This window comes from Denticeps clupeoides, chromosome 18, assembly GCF_900700375.1.
Source record: "Denticeps clupeoides chromosome 18, fDenClu1.1, whole genome shotgun sequence".
Taxonomy (NCBI): Eukaryota; Metazoa; Chordata; class Actinopteri; order Clupeiformes; family Denticipitidae; genus Denticeps; species Denticeps clupeoides.
In genome coordinates, this window is record NC_041724.1 from 5818601 (window position 1) to 5832057 (window position 13457).

The following is a 13457-nucleotide window of genomic DNA, read 5'->3' on the forward strand; positions in this document are numbered from 1 at the left end:
CAGATATCATAAATGCAAACTTTGCTATAGACATGCTGGGACCACGCCTACTAGCAATGTGCAGATTATCCGGAATTTAATTTATCATCATTGGTGAACAAGCACCATTCCACAGTGAAAATAACACATTAAGTGTATGCCGTGTGTGTGTGAGAGAGAAAGAAAGAACACAGTGCAGGTACGTGATTTATTAAGGCACTTTAATGGCAGAAAGCACGACCTGAGGCATAAACAGAAGCACCGCCAACAAAGTCCACAAAACAAAAATGAACCCAACCCCCGCGTTCAGGGGGCGACACGTTCACTTACGCCACTAACTGCATTAAAAAAAAAAAAAAAAAAAAAAAAAAAAAGCCTGCATCATTCCTAAACCAACAGCCCCACGCAATATCTAATTAAGAGGCGCCTAAGAGACTCTGGGCCTGATGATATGTACTTTTAGCATGAGGTAGAAGCAGCAACACAGGTCCGTGTTCGATTCCCCACACCCGTTCGCCCCCAAAACAATAGTCAGCATAAAAGACCCTTTTAAGACATTTGTCTTTACCAAGTTTGTTTCTCTATTAATATTATAAAATGTTCGTCGGTGGCAGTAGGGACAAGTCTGCTGCATATTCAGAGAGTAAATGTACACGTTTGCCTTGAGAATTTTAAACAGAATGAAATTACAACATTGCTTGACATTAAGGCACATTTGAACCCCAACGTTTGGTTTCTTCGTGAGAGTGGCGCTCCTTTCTCGGTTCTCGGCTCCGTGTCTAGCTGAACAGGAAGCTGTCAGGAGAAACGTTGTATCGTGAGTGTGGGAAGCGGAGTTAAGTCGCTGGGGCGATGCCAGCGGCACCAAGCTCTCACCTGTACGGGTAGCCGTGATATTTAGCCCTAAAGATGGAGAGCAGCCAGCTGAAGAAGAGGACAACCAGACCCACTCCAGCCATGCACATAACTGGAATCACAAAAATCAGCGTTAACACACAGATTAGCACGATAACAGATTGCTGGTTTAATTGTCTTTTCTCTCACTCTTCATTTTACCATTATTTTAGAGTAATAACCTTAATAACCAAATTATAATGAAGACCTATTTATTTGCACTGGAAGATGATTAAATAGATAAACCAGGTAGTCGCAATCAATATATATGAAAATCCTGGGATGGCAATAGGGTGGTAGTAGCCTAGTGGGTAACACAATCGCCTATGAACCAGAAGACCCAGGTTCAAATCCCACTTACTACCATTGTGTACCTAAATTAGCCATGGTGCTCCACTTGTACAGTTAAATAGAAGAAGCAGTGCAATAAACAAGCACTGTATGGCACTGTATGGTTAATAGAGATTATTAGAAACAAGAAACAATTATGCAAAAAAAACTTGTGTTCCGCTTATTAGGTAATAATTGTAAAAGGCCTAGACACTGCTTTTCAAAAATACTGAAAGTAGAAATAGATAAAAAAAAAGAACCCACTTTTCCTCTTGCCAATCTCCATATCTGACGTAGCGGCTTCGTGCAGAAGGACCATGCCCAGGGTCACAGCAGCATCTGGTGTCGAGTTAAGGAGCAGAGCGCAGTCTACCTGCCAGTAATTATTCTGTCTTTTTCCAGTTGTAAAAAATGCCTGAGAATAACAGCGCAGACTTCAAGAAGAATTGCTGCGAAATCCACATCCACAGATTTCCAGGTAGTCTAGGACAGAGCAGGTCTTATAACATCAAGATGTATATGGTTAATGCTAGTTAAAAATCTGTGATCTCTATTACGGTCCTTTATAGGATACTGAACAGGAGAACAATGTGAGTCTCTGCCACAAACTGGGCCTGGCTGCTGCCGTGGATGTAGCTCTGCAATGAGAGAGAAGGAGAGGAGAAAATCAGACACTGCAAGGCAACAAAATATGAATAAAATCAATACATATGTGAACATTTGCATATGACTGATTTCTGGGAGGTGAATCTGTCCAGATATGCCACGACATGAATTTTAGAATGTCATGGGAGGTGTAAATGGGCGGGGGAAAGTGTTTTGGACTTTTGATATTTTCAAATTGACAGAAATAGCACTTTATGTGAGTGTGAAAACTTAAATGGCAGTTTTCCACAGGATGTATTTTCTAATCACAGTTTTTGCTCAACTTGAAGTTAATGGAATCGCTCTTTGTGGGACTGGAATCATCTGCACAGTTGCCATTTGCCAAAACAGATTGGTAGCCCTGCCCACTGATCAGCCTGCACACCCCAATGCACCAACTGTGGAAATGTGTGATATGTGAATCTGCCCGCTCACCACTTGCCCAGTGCTGGGGTTCTTGTGGGCATACGGCGGTCCACGAATGTGGTTCCACATCTGTCCTGATGTCATGATCAAGACAAAACACTGAGAAGAAAACCAAACTAAGTTTAAAAATCGCCTTCATCTTAACATACAAACATCATACAAAGCTTACCAGTGCAGAGAAGGCCCAGACGTTTTTGTTGTAGATGAACTCCAGATTGTTGCGTCTCAGGTAGGCCAGACAACCAATGAATGCCAGGAGGAAGCCTAGCATGAGCGGACCGGCATAATTCGGAGGACGGATTACCCGGATCTGCGGAACAAATTGAGCATTGTGTCTCTACTCTTCTTATGAAGCAATTTTTGGTAAACTAAACTGTGGAACGTACTTCTGAGAAAGACACATAGCTAACTTTGCCTTTAGATATGCGAAAAATATGTATGTATACGGGAGGTCTCATGGACAAACAGAGGCATTGATATGTCTGGAGCTTATTGTCATCAGACAAGGTTGTGTTTTTGCCACTAGTATCTAAATGATATTGCATAAAATTGTGATAAAATTCATTGCCATAATATGACTTGTACATTGAGACTCACATGGACGTCAGTCCGGTCAGCCACCCATCGCGCCAACTGCTCCGCAGCAAAGCCCCGCACCTGCAGCTCGTAGGTGTCGGCCCGCTTGGGCTTACCTTTGGGTGGGAAGTGAATGAAGGTTGGGGCAGAGTTCATGTTAAGCTGAAAGAAACAAAAAGATCAAAGCTGAGCAAGACCACCTCTGCATGCGATTCCGAAAAGCTTTTTTGTGTGTGACGTTGTGGGCCATGGATCGTTCTACTGATGCCATGTCAATTGGCAAAAGAACATGAGGAATTTGCATAGCGTTTGCGGAACCAGTTAGCAAAGGAGAATGCAGCTTTACCATCTGAAAGACATCTGAGCCTTCATCAAAGTCCACCAATGCAAAGAAGACCCTGTTGGTGAAGGCACTTGAGTACCGCCAGGAGTTTGCCAGAATCTGGTACTCATCATCGGCTTGCCTGAAAGCATCACAAAATGACAAAATGGAGCAGTGGATAAAACAAATGAAGGCAGAATTCATGTCAAGAAAGTTACAAGTGATAGAAAATGTTCAACCGTTCAAGCCTGCAGATGCAAACTAATCTTCTGTACCCACAGGCAGACACAGACCGATGCCTTTATTGTCACTATACGGTGAAATAACATTTGGAGCAAACCAGCAGATGCACATTTAAACTAAGGTTTTTAACCAAGATAAATTATGAGAAATTAAATAAAAGATGCAGTCTAGAATATTTAGTATTTACATTAAGTAGTGGGTTAAAGTGCAGGTAAAATGAGGACGAGTTAAAAAAAAAAATGTAAAGAGATGTGATATTGAACATAAGGCACAATGACAATCAGTTCATTATGCTGATTTTACATATTTGTAGTGAAATAAGTATTTGGATGAACATAATAGTACTATGTTTTACCATGTTCTGCAGATTAATTATTTAATATTGATATCTGGTATTAATAGCTGATATAATTCACCTGGTATGGGAATTAATTCCACTGATTATTTTTTCCTGTGGGGTCAGAGTGTCATCCTGTGGTGTGACGTCCAGCCACCTTGTTCTGAGCGGCCCCACTCACCTGCACACCGCACACTGTCGCTGTGGCTGCAGGGCGGTGAACATGATTACGACGGAGTAGTTCCGCGGAGGGGCCCGGACCAGGCGCCTGAACTTCTCCCCGTTCATCCGGATAACCGCCCTCTTACTGGCCCAGTCCATCATCTGGGTCAGCTTCTCAGAGAGAAGCGTCTGAGAGCACAGAACACAAGCACAGCAATTCATAATCTGTCACCATGGTTCAGATTAGACATAATCCCAACACTGGTGGATCTGAGGCTGAGGTGAAAATATAAAACGGTCACTGAAACCTCCATTCCTGCCTAAAGCAGGAGCACCCAGTCTAATTAACTAGCATGTAATTAACCAATTAGATCTGGACAATTGCATCTGCGTAAACAAGCATTCCCATATAATCAGTTTCTTGCTGATTATAATCCCGACACGTGAGGATACTGCCTTTCGCGCTAATGTCAATTGCAGACCAACGGGACTGGTCGTGCAATGAAATCAAATTATTGTACAGAATATATCTCAAAATCACTGAAAAGGAAATCCTCGCTACCTCTTTTTTCTTCTGTCCATCAGACGGCGTGGCGAAACACAGCAAAACAAGAACAACACACAGCGCAGGCAGTTTGAAAGACATTTCTCCTCGCCCCTCGGCCACCGAACAGCCGCGCTTCCTGGAACTGCCTGTAACTTTTCTATTGGTCCGGCTCAGCGGAAAGCGACCAATCAGAGGAGGGGATCCAAGACGTTGTGCGTTCGAGAAGGTCAACCTCGCGGAGGTGTTGCATTGTGGGTCGAATAGACTTGACGATCTGTGAATATTTACGGCGAATACTTTTAAAGTGAAGTGATTGTCACATGTGATACACAGCAGCACAGCACACGATGCACACAGTGAAATTTGTCCTCTGCATTTAACCCATCACCCTGAGTGAGCAGTGGGCAGCCATGACCCACTTAGACCCATACTTAGACTTGCAGCGCTTATTAGGTCTTTGGTCTTTTTATATAGTTAATCACGTTTAACTCCATTGCGATTGTTCTTGGACGTCAAAAAGAATGTCATTATTATGTCCATTACATTATTATGTCCATTACTTTATAATATACTGTTTCCGAACTTTGTGATGACAAGCCAGATTTGTGAATGGAGCAGATTATCCCCCTCCCCAGACCCTTTGCTGAGGGAGTAATAGTTCAGGATCAAAGTTCACTTCTAAGGTCGGAAAGCTTCCAGGACGCTCGAGTCGCAAACGGGGCCACAGAGCGACAAAAAAATGTGGAATTTTGACGCGATGGATCGCAACAACGCAGTGCTGCTGGTCTGCGCCTCGCTGTGGATGGTGGCCCTTCCGCGGACTGAGCAGAGCAAGGTTGGTGCTCGGAAGCTGCTGCTTTTCATTCCCACGCGGCAAAACCTTCACATTTTAAAACACGCGTGTTTCCGTCCTCGTAACTGTTAGACCGCGTACGCGTCCACACCAGAAGAGGCGCATTTTGCGGAGACCTTTGATTCAGACCCTTTGGACAGGTGCGTCCTGACCACGTTTTCTTAATTGAAACTAGTTTTTGACTGAATTCCACACCAAATTACCCGAATTACCTGTTAAAAGTATCACAGTAACACCGTTTTCCTTTCCAAGGAACTGGATCCGATCCATGGCAGTAAAAAAAGTAGACGAGGAATTGTACAATTATGATGGTATGTCTCTCTCTCTCTCTCTCTTTTTACAATTTTAATTATATGCACTAGTGTTTTATATAGAATTTACACACACTCTTGTCCATAATCTTTCACGTTTGTAATGGCAGTGAGCCCTGTGTGTTTTCAACACAGGGCAGTGGGCTCTGGAGGAGCAGGCCTCTGAGCAGGCTTCAGCACGAAACCGAGCCCTTGTTCTGAAGTCTCCAGGCCGCCATCATGCCATATCTGCCTACCTACGCTCGGTCTACTCCTTCACAGACAAGCCTCTGTGTTTACAGTGAGTCCCGCGTCCCGGTCGTAATAAACCACTGTTCGCCCATAGTCAGTGGGTTCCATTACGAAATGAACCAAACGATTTATATCTCTGGTGAAAATTTAGAAAAGCAAAATAGTTTTTTTATTTACTGAATGTGCAGGTATGAAGTTCAGTTCCAGAAGGGGGTCGAGTGCGGAGGGGCGTACATCAAACTTCTCACCGATGTCTCTTCTCTCCGTTTGGTAATTTTTTTTTTTTTTTAGGAAGAGATCAGTGTGTTTAGGATACAAATGAAGTTGCCACTATTTATCCCAGAAAAGAAATAACCACCTAGTGCTATAGTTCTTAGCTCTCATGCAATATGTTCCATATTTCTGCTCTTTATTAATTATTAATAATGTATTTACACATTTAGCACTACATTTTAATTGATAGTTATATAGCCATATTTATGCACATATATGCAAGTGTCTGATTTTTGTACATGCACATGTAGACAGACAATAAAGTTATCAAATATATAATGTAATATGGCTTTATGTTCGTTGACTATTTTAGAGCCAGTTCAGCAATACTACCCCCTTCACCATAATGTTTGGACCCGACAAATGTGGCAGCAGCTACAAGGTCCACTTCATCTTCCGCCACAGGAATCCTGTGACCGGCCGATTAGAGGAGAAGCACGCACGGCAGCCCGGGACGGACCTCAAGGAGTACTTCACCGACCGCAACCCACATCTCTACACCCTGCGTGAGTGTCAACCAGAAGCAGGTGGAGGCGGGGCAGGGCTGCATGCCATTGGCTTCTGTTTCAGTATGAAGAAGGTTTTTTGAATTTGAATCATTAGGTCACTGGAAGTGAGACTTCTGTGATTATGCAATCAAGTCTTCTTGTGCTCCTCTGTCTTTCTTGCTCATAGTGAGTATTGTCACTCCCAAACTCAATGTACATGACGTTGCTACATAGCCCTTTCCTCAACTAGAATTATTTTTCTTTTTTTTTTCACTTTTCAGGCTTGTATCCAGACAACAGGTTTGAAATTCTCATTGATCTGCTCCTGATCAGGAAAGGAAGTCTACTGGAGGATATGGATCCTCCAGTTAACCCACCTCGAGATATATTAGACCCTGATGACTCCAAACCCGAAAGCTGGGACGACAGACCTCTCATCCCAGATCCAAGAGCTACAAAATCTCTTGACTGGTGACATGGTGTTCTAGGACAACAAGCATAATATGATGATGTTTACTGTTCATAATTAACAGTATTTCATCCCTCTTCTCCCATCTCATGTTCAGGGATGAGGAAACCCCCCGGCTCATTCCTGACCCATCCGCACAAAAGCCACTCGGCTGGTTGGTGGGAGAAGAGCCATTTATCCCTGACCCTGAAGCCCGCCCCCCCGTCGATTGGTGAGTTTTCATGGAGCCAGGATTTACACACAACTAACCTCATCCTCAGTGCTGTAGATTAGATCTGCATAAATATTAATGCTCTTTCTGCACTCAGGAGTCACTCTAGGGCCCTGGATTTTAGGGTCATTGCATTTTTATTTATTCACACTCTCTTGATAGCCTCAAGTTATGTTTTCCAATGCTTTGAACTGGAAATGGTAAACATTGCTTGCTTAATGCCAGGTATGAACAGGCACGTTTGTGTGTGTGTGTGTGTGTGTTTAGGTCAGAGGAGATGGATGGGGCGTGGGAAGCCCCTCTGATTTCTAACCCCATGTGTGCTGAAGCCTCGGGGTGTGGGCCGTGGACCCCGCCCACGATCCCTAATCCCGCCTACCGTGGGAAGTGGAAGCCTCCGATGATCGACAACCCCAATTATCAGGTGGTGCAAGACCTAGTTCAGAAATGAATGTTTTTTGTATTATGAGCATTTGTATTGTAATCCTGCATTGGGGTTTACCATTTTATTTGGTGAGGCTACGGTATGTAATTCTGCACATGCCAGAGATGACATTATATATAGTGTCTTCATGGGGAAGATATGTCGGAATCATTTTCACAGAACTGTGGAAATAACACCAAGCTTCTGCTTCTTCACTAGGGTAAATGGCAGCCCCGGTCCATTCCTAACCCTGCCTACTTCGAGGACCTGCAGCCTTTCCGCATGAGCCCTGTGGCTGCGGTGGGACTGGAGCTGTGGTCTCTGACGGGCGGGGTGCTGTTCGACAACATCCTGCTGTGTGACAGTCTGGACGTTGCCCAGCGCTGGACACAGGACACCTGGGGGCAAAGACAAGCTGTACGTTCTTCCTCCCCAGACATCAGGAAGTGCTTTCCTCAGCGCAGGAAAGTCTGTGCAACAATTCAAAATTCTTGTCCTTACGCTTGTCTGTAGAGAATGGTGACGATTTATATAAATCTCATTAGACCTTGCAGGAGTCCGGAGTTATGGAGCAGCTCCTCCTTGCTACAGTGAAGAGACCTTGGCTGTGGGGGGTGTACGTCTTCACTGTTGGCCTTCCTTTAATCCTCTTTGTCAGCTTCATGTGGCCAGATAAGGTACCCGGCCGCCCTTTACTCATAAGCGGTTGTTTTGGAACTTTTAAAAGAGATGTGTGGGTGTTTGTCTGGACAGAGGTTTGGTCCTCCTGATCAAGACTACTACTACAAAAAGTCAGATGCACCCCAGGCCGATGGCTTGCATGACCCAGAAGGCCCCACTGCTCTGCAAGACTGTGGTGAGTTCATGCTCCTCATGGAGATATATATTTTTTGCAAATCTTAATTTATGATTCGATTGATTTAAAATGCAAACCAACCACGATTTAAATATTCTACTCTGATATGGCAACTCCTGGACTTCTAATAAACATTACCTACTGGCAACTCAGAATTCAGTATTCAATACATACTGAGTATGGCCATGTTTTCTAGCTCACTGGGCGTGTTATAGTATAATCCATTAACCTAAACAACCATGTCTTCTTCTAGGAGAGAAAACCATGAGTGGACCTAGGAAGAGGGCTCAGAAAAAGTCAGACTTGGAGTTCAAGGTGGTGGATACGACAAGTAAATGAATGCCAGAATGCCCACAATTTGTCACAAACATGGAACCATTTTCTTTTTTGTTTGGAATGATCTTTCTGTGCCAAAGTTGCACAAAAAGCAAATCAGAGCTAGAACAAAGCCATTTTGTTTCTGCCCAGAATGACTATGCTGACAATGCAGTATTATATAAGAGCAAACGGCTCCTTCATTCCTCTCATGACACTTGCCTCTGCAACTCAACTTTTCAGGGCTATTTTGAGGTTTTTTTTACTTCCTCATGAAAGTATGCCTGTTGTTGCTTTTGGTGTGTTTGCTTGCTTGATTCCGGCATGAAATTAATTCTGTAAGTCCAGCTTTTTCGCAAAGCATTGTAGCAAAGCACACTATACTTTGATATTTATTTTCCCTCTAATAATCAATCATTAAATAAATCACATGATTAGACATCATTATGACAGGAAGAGTACTTAATGTGGAAAAAGTGCATTGTTGGAAGAAACAAATGAACAGAAGTGACCAAGACGGTCTCTAAACACAGCATTGCAGGCGTGGAAACGATATTATAAAAAAAAACAAAAAAAAAAAAAAAAAAAACCCTCCCAGCAGTCCTGTTCCATAGTGAGAAACCACAAACTGTAAATGCAACACTAACGTGCTTCGGAACACCATTACTTATATGAGCTCAATATGAGTCAAGGTCAGTACGCTGAAGGCAGAATGAAGGTTAAAGTTCAAGATCGCTCTTATGGCTAAAAGGAGGGCGGACAGATTTGCATTAAAGCATTTGAAACATTTCAAAAGAAAAGCATCCGAACGAGACGTTAACATCCACGTCCTGCATGGGTGAGTTTAAAAAAAAAAAAAAAAAAAAGTAACATTTAAAAAGAAAACGCAGCAGTGGTCTTATGTTCTAATTACTGCATGAACAATGTACCGAAGGGGAGGGAAAAAAAAAAAAAAAAATATTCACATTCCTAAAACACTCCCAAATACTGCATAATGCTGAATTAAGCACAATTCAATATTCTAGGCTACAGTCGGTGTATAAATATAAACTGATACACTGTGCTGTGATGCCAACCTTTCTTTTTAAAAGAGAAACTGCATGGTAACAACTCGGTATGTATTTCGCAAACACTCAATCGGATGAAACTGGATTTAGTAAGAGCTCTGTGGCCGGTGGGCCTAACCTGCCCACCCTGGTTAGTGCTGCCACCAGTGGGGTGATGGTTAGCAGTAATCCCTTCCGCCCCGAGGCTTTGGCAGAGTTGGGACCGTACTGGAACATCGGATTTACCACACAAATGTGTTTCAGGCAAGTAAATCAACTCCTGTCAGATCATTAGAATACATACTAATGATCTGATCACTAGTGAAAACAGAAGGATCTTCTTTGTGTCACAATGAAGTATGCATGGCTACTATTGGTAGGTAATGGGAGGGTGGATGCTATCGGCACATCCTTGTCCTGTGCTGGCAAGACAAATGTCACTGTCACCCCCCTCACCGGTGAGAAAGAGAGAGAAGAAAAGAAAGCAATAGAGGGAAAGAAAGGAGGAGGAGAGCTTAAATTGTCCATGGCCTTCAGAGTGGTTCTTTCCCTTATGGAAGGGGAGTGAAGCTCCTCCACACTGTGGTTCTCCTACTTCTTGACACAGTTGGGCCAGCTGAGTCCTCCACAAGCTGCCGAAACAATGATGTACAGGACAACCTGCGGGAGGATAAAATCTTAATGAACTTGCTAAATACATTTGGTTAAAAGTTGAATGAAATTCTATTTATTTATGTTTTTTGTAAAGCTACACTTACCAGCACCACCACAACCACGATAATCATTAATTTTAAGTTCTTCATGCACATGGCACGGGTTAGATTACGGCTAGTTGTTTTAAATGTAACAGACTGAAAAGGAGGAGAAAGACATTATTTCACTGTGAGTTCTTGCCATACTCTACATATCTAGAACCAGGGATTAGAAATGCAGTACAGAGTCCCTGTACTACTACAAAAAAAAAAAAAAAACACTACTGTGAAAAAGAAAACGCACAGAAAGGAACAGTAACTCACTGAATCCACCAGGTTTTCTGTCTTGTCGATGAGCAGTTCCAGCTTCTCTCCTCTTTGAGCCACGAGATCTAAATAATGACACATTCTTGTTAAAACATGAATTTTCACATTTCCCTAAACAAATCGCATTTCATCCTGTACTTAATTTACATGAAGTCTCACCAATATTCCGAACCATGATTCCCTTCAGGTCGTCTACCTGCAACTGTGTTTCGGTTAGGCGGTCAGTTCCCCGGGGGTCTGAGTGATGTTTCTGTCATGGTAACCACACATTTTTGTAAAAACACACAAAACTGAATTCTACACACACACACACACACACACACACACACACACACACAAACAGCATTGCTCAAGTCCTATGATGTGTTTAATAATATCTACATATCAGGACTGAGGAATGAGGTTCATCCACATTCCAGTGCGATACCGAATGTTGACCTCATTCTAGTCATGCACTACAGTACAGGGTGAAACTCCAGGCCATTGAGGGTTTTTATTCGAGGCACCCAAGGGGCAGTGGTGGCCTAGTGAAAGCGGCCCCGCAATCAGAAGGTTGCCGGTTCGAATCCCGATCTGCCAAGGTACCACTGAGGTGCCACTGAGCAAAACACATTCCCCACACACTGCTCCCCGGGCACCTGTCATGGCTGCCCACTGCTCACTCAGGGTGATGGGTTAAATGCAGAGGACAAATTTCACTGTGTGTACTGTGTGGTGTGCTGCTGTGTATCACGTGTGACAATCACTTCACTTTTAAAAGGTAACGTCCAGTCGCGGGACCCCCATGAGCAGCTGAGCATTTGTCTCCTAATCTCTTACCCCCTTCTGCAAACCACTCGACAATCGTCTAAAAGCTCCTAGCAATTATACGTAAAGACGTAAATTTTTTACCCCTATGAGAACCTTAATTTTCCTACAGTCCCTTGTTATGAAACACTCAGTTTTAAGAGCAGGAACTCACCATCTGTGCTGCAAGAGTACTGGAGAACTCGCTGTTCATGGCGTAGGGCAGTGCGGTCTGGGCCCGAGACCCATAGGTTGTCTGAAATCGCTTCTTAACCTCATTAAGGAAGCTGAAGGCCCTCGACCTCTCAAAATCCTACACACAACAACATTGTTCAGACAGATACAGTAGTCCAAATGTACAAATCATACAATCCAAATACGCAGGAAAGAAGGACAACAGATACTCACGTCATCTGTAATGCACAGGTAGATAATTCTGTCATGGCATACGTAGTGGAAAAGGTAGCTACAAGGCAAACCAGATGGACTCGGTATTCCCAAAACACACAAAGACTAACCATAATAGCTAAAAATATAGACATCTATCGGCGTCAACCAAAGAAGGGAAACCAACCTGCCGTGGGAGTAAGTGAGCTTGTTGTTCTCAGAGGGGATTTTGGCCAGAATTTGCTCCGTCACCTCCAAGAAGTTTCCGCCGCACCATGCATGCTTGGCGAGAATGGTGGTGCCACGGGCCACCACAGCAAACAGAATTGCCATAGCAACAGCTACTTGGGAGGGAGGGCAAGGATTCGCCTTGTGTGATCTGAAAGAGACAAGAGAAACGACACGAATTACAGACAGCAGTCTACAGCCATTGTGCGAGGACGTGCTACAAGCACACGCACACACACAAATGCTTAAGCAGCATCATGAACCTTAGAACTAGATATTGCAATAGCATCCCATAATATGACGAGACTCACAGGAACAGCCTGGTCACGGGTTCCTTCACTTATTATAGGCTAAATTATTAAACCACCCTGCTTCACACAAGGCTCTCGATTTCCAACCCCCAAATTATTTACCACCTCGTCACTGACGGCGACAACAAAACGCAGTAAAGGTGATGGACTGTTCTGGAGAATTAGCCAGCTAGCCTTCAATAACCTGCATAGTCTCATCGAGACAAAAACATGTAACACGCGAACCTCTTATTTACGACAGATTGCGTCTTGAACGGGCTGCAAAAGAGCTTGAGATCGGCACCACCTTGCAACGTAGACACCCGCGGTTCTGGCGCAAAAAAGCCGTTTGTTGCAACAACTCGGCTGCAAACCGCAGACCGACATCAGCAAGGCTAGCTGGCTAATTAGCTAGCACCGCGGTCGCGTGCATAAACACAAAATACGAGTGGAATAAACGCGAAACGTCGGCGATCATGGCTGATCGGCACATACTCGGCACCGCTGCCAGTAATGCCAGGTTGTCGTACGATTAATAATATTTGGACATGCAGCTTTCGATATCTCCCTCTCTCTCGCCCAACTTGTCCGTCGAACAAACAGGCGTACACTTCCTTTTAAGGCATGCTGGGAAATGTAGTCCGAGTGTTTGACGGCTTCAGCGTGACTGACGTCACGTTGTCCAATGCGTTGTTATTCAAATATTACGGATATAGGCTTTTAAGTCTTTTTATTTGTAGTTCTGTAAAATAAAACATCGTTTTTTAACGTCACTTTAAACACAATTGACAAGATTATTTATATGATAC

At 43.6% G+C, this 13457-nt stretch overlaps 3 protein-coding genes across 7 annotated transcripts; 1 reads left to right on the top strand and 2 right to left on the bottom strand.

Annotated features, from left to right (window-relative positions):
* Nucleotides 1-353: 353 nt before the first annotated feature.
* magt1 (magnesium transporter 1) lies at nt 354-4628 on the bottom strand. The gene is made up of 10 exons (XM_028960421.1): nt 4477-4628; nt 3934-4103; nt 3197-3314; nt 2872-3012; nt 2444-2584; nt 2284-2373; nt 1778-1841; nt 1468-1542; nt 856-946; nt 354-774 (listed from the first exon to the last, which is right to left on the bottom strand). The coding sequence occupies exons 1-10, from the start codon at nt 4558-4560 to the stop codon at nt 759-761; spliced, it is 990 nt and encodes a 329-aa protein (XP_028816254.1). The 5' UTR covers nt 4561-4628; the 3' UTR covers nt 354-758.
* A 486-nt stretch (nt 4629-5114) lies between these two features.
* LOC114767957 (calnexin-like) lies at nt 5115-9290 on the top strand. Of its 2 annotated transcripts, none has more exons than XM_028959929.1 (13): nt 5115-5296; nt 5387-5454; nt 5567-5625; nt 5761-5905; nt 6045-6126; nt 6535-6635; nt 6951-7088; nt 7184-7297; nt 7565-7721; nt 7941-8138; nt 8267-8398; nt 8475-8577; nt 8831-9290. In XM_028959929.1, exons 1-13 carry the CDS (start codon nt 5201-5203, stop codon nt 8914-8916), a joined length of 1479 nt encoding a protein of 492 aa, XP_028815762.1. In that variant the 5' UTR covers nt 5115-5200; the 3' UTR covers nt 8917-9290. The 2 variants fall into 2 exon arrangements, with proteins under 2 accessions (XP_028815762.1, XP_028815761.1); XM_028959928.1 differs by having other exon boundaries at nt 6443-6635; nt 6899-7088; nt 8831-9286.
* Nucleotides 9291-10385: 1095 nt separating this feature from the next.
* sybl1 (synaptobrevin-like 1) lies at nt 10386-13262 on the bottom strand. 4 transcript variants are annotated; one of them, XM_028960760.1, is made up of 8 exons: nt 12895-13262; nt 12318-12509; nt 12152-12209; nt 11919-12056; nt 11117-11207; nt 10955-11022; nt 10697-10789; nt 10386-10598 (listed from the first exon to the last, which is right to left on the bottom strand). In XM_028960760.1, exons 2-8 carry the CDS (start codon nt 12461-12463, stop codon nt 10530-10532), a joined length of 663 nt encoding a protein of 220 aa, XP_028816593.1. In that variant the 5' UTR covers nt 12464-12509; nt 12895-13262; the 3' UTR covers nt 10386-10529. The 4 variants fall into 4 exon arrangements, with proteins under 4 accessions (XP_028816593.1, XP_028816592.1, XP_028816594.1 ...); XM_028960759.1 differs by having other exon boundaries at nt 12670-13262; XM_028960761.1 differs by having other exon boundaries at nt 13179-13260.
* Between the last annotated feature and the right edge of the window lie 195 nt (nt 13263-13457).